The following is a 2,754-nucleotide window of genomic DNA, read 5'->3' on the forward strand; positions in this document are numbered from 1 at the left end:
AGAGAGAGAGAGAGAGAGAGAGAGAGAGAGAGAGAGAGAGAGAGAGAGAGAGAGCGCGCGTGTGTGTGTGTGTGCGTGCTGACCTGCAGCAAACAGCATGAAGGCAACGGGACCATAGAACCGCCGTCTCGTGCCGATACACACGGCGACCAAAGCAACCAGAAATGACATCAGCACCAAGGCTCCGCCCCCTAGCAACAAGGCTAGTGTGGCGAGCTGCCAGTCTGAGGAGAAAATGAAAAGTAAAAGAAAAAAAGGGGAAAAACAGAGCAGAAAAAAAAGTAAAGTTAGTACAAAAAAATCAAAAACAAATAAGCAAGAATCTATGAAATACATAAATTTGATAAAGCTGTTAAAATGTTTCTATAAATCAGAATTAAAATGTTGCAGCCACTAAATGTTTTTTTATGTCCAACTCTGCCTCCCATCTGATCAGCAGCAATAACGTAAAACTGAAGTGAAACAGTGATTTTCTGTCAAATAGTTCTCATTTTTTAGTTTATCAGTCATAGAGCACAGTGTTTTATAGAAAGACACAAGTCTTTATCCAGCCCAGGCTTATGGTTWGACAAATGAAGGTTGTTTTAATCATTTTCTGGCTTATAAAACAACTTATTTGTAAAAACAAGAACCTGATATGAGACAATTCTACATGACAGATGGACTCTTCTGCCCCTGGCACAATGCATGCTCTGTAATTCAGTATTTTTTAAGACATTTGAAGGAGGGGCAAGCATCTTTCATTACTAACCACGGGAGAACATTTGGTACTGAGGAACACTGGTACCAAACAAACAGGTCGTTAATGCTTCCTCTTTTGTTTTCAGGACTAAATGTTCTTCTTAGCAATCAAATGTAAGAGAAAAGAAGGATAAGGACTGAAAAGGGTTGAAGGACTGTCCATGTAGAGATGATGGTGAGTTGTTCGGTCATGTCAGAGAGTGATTCATGGACAGTTTACACAGAAATATGCACATGAGGAGGAACCACCATGACACTGCAAGGACAAAGAGAGGGGAGCTTGAAAACAAACACAAGAAGAAGGGAAACAGGAAGAGGAAGGAAGGTAGGGGAAATGTTTTGGGTGGGAGGAAGGTAAAAATGTGAGSCGGGGACAGTGATGTGGAAAGTGAAGGTTATGAAGAGGGAAGCAGTGAGTGTACCTGAACTGACAAACAGCCTTGGCTAAAAAGCTTCGCAGGCTTGTTGTCAAAAATCTGTCTGCATTTATTTACGGGGAGCACTCGGGATTGAAGGGCAGTGAAAACAGCACACATAGATTCTGACAAGTGGTGGCGTTTCTACAGTTTCAATGCAGAAATTAACTACCGTATTTATTCGTGTATAATACGATCCCATGTATAATACAACCCCCCCTTTTTTAGCTTAAAAAGCGTAAAAAAATTTAATCCTCAAACTGCCTCCAGTATCATGCAGACTTCAAGATTTTTCAGCCTTTGCAGTCTTTACATGATCATTGGACTGTTCATTTTATTTTAACAACATATGTACTAAAAGGTATTTTGACAACAAATATATATCAGCTGTAGCAGCATCATATGAATTCTGGCATTTTACACATAGTCCACCAGGAGGCACCAACACAAAGGTCAGAGACTTCACATGAGATTTGGGCCATCTTGTGGGGGAAAAGCAGATTACTTCCTACTCGCGAGCACCCCCTCTGGTAGGGAAACATTTTTCAGGGATACAAACTTTTTCAGAACACCGGTAGACGGCAGCCATTACAGACAAACATGGCTTGTTGTTGTTCAAGGAGCGTCACACGCTAATGTCATTAGTTTGCTATCATTACTGAGGTGCAGGAATACTTTTTCCCCCTTTTTTCCACATCATGTCTCCTGCCTGGATCTGTTATTATCTCGCTCTGAAGCACAGAGGAGTGTAAGAGGTACACTCATTTCAACTGCTTTTTATGACGCGGTCTCTTTTCCAGACTCAGGCATTTTGAGAATGAAGCCGATATTTCAGTTAAAATACATAAGTAGATATATTTATCCGAGTATAGTACTACCCCCCAACTTTATGGATGATTTTATGGATTTAATTTTACATATTATACTTGAATAAATACGGTAATCTGCATTGATGTGACGACAGTCTGATGTTGAACAAAAAGAATAATATTCTAACTTAAACTTGTAATTTTTAAAGCAAATAAAACGTATGTTTTGAAGGTATACATGTCACCATTAGTGCTCAGAATATGGGGTTAACTCTCAGCTACTACCACATCAAATTTTAGCTGAACATCTGTAAAAACAATAGCATTTTTGTTTGGCAAACTGTGGCAACCATTCTGAATCAGGYTGACTCCAAAAGCAAATCCATTGTAGAAGCATATATATCTGAGGCATGTTTTCTAATGTGTTTGGTGGTTTTACAAAGATATTTTGCTAACAGATAAACAGGACTAATTGCAACAGTCAGTAATGGGTACAGTTAATCAAAAAGTTAGCTTTGCTAATGCATAATCTGCAAAGTAAAAATATAGTTTTGCTTATGCTAAACGTGTTAGGGTTGTAGCAGAAAAAGTATTTTGTTTAGCGAATTATCTTTCTCACAAACTTTGAAAGTCTTTATTGAACCAATTAGTTTCTGCTAAATTTGGTTTTGCGATCTTTTCACATCTAAGTCCACTAAGCTAACTGTCCAGGCTCACCAGTCTTCAGCATGAAGGAGACGAAGACGTGTGACAGTCTGAGGCTACGTTCACACTGCAGGTCTTAATGC

General features: G+C 39.1%; 1 protein-coding gene across 1 annotated transcript in view; it reads right to left on the minus strand.

The window, feature by feature from the left end:
• The window catches only part of LOC106530717 (transmembrane protein 47), a gene marked incomplete at its 5' end in the record, with an annotated part of 9,794 nt that extends 9,570 nt beyond the window's left edge, over positions 1–224 (minus strand). The window contains 1 exon segment of the mRNA XM_014026407.1: positions 84–224. Within this exon segment, the coding sequence (XP_013881861.1) occupies positions 84–224 (141 nt within the window).
• Between the last annotated feature and the right edge of the window lie 2,530 nt (positions 225–2,754).

The sequence above is a fragment of the Austrofundulus limnaeus genome, unplaced genomic scaffold (genome assembly GCF_001266775.1).
Source record: "Austrofundulus limnaeus strain Quisiro unplaced genomic scaffold, Austrofundulus_limnaeus-1.0 Scaffold551, whole genome shotgun sequence".
NCBI lineage: Eukaryota > Metazoa > Chordata > Actinopteri > Cyprinodontiformes > Rivulidae > Austrofundulus > Austrofundulus limnaeus.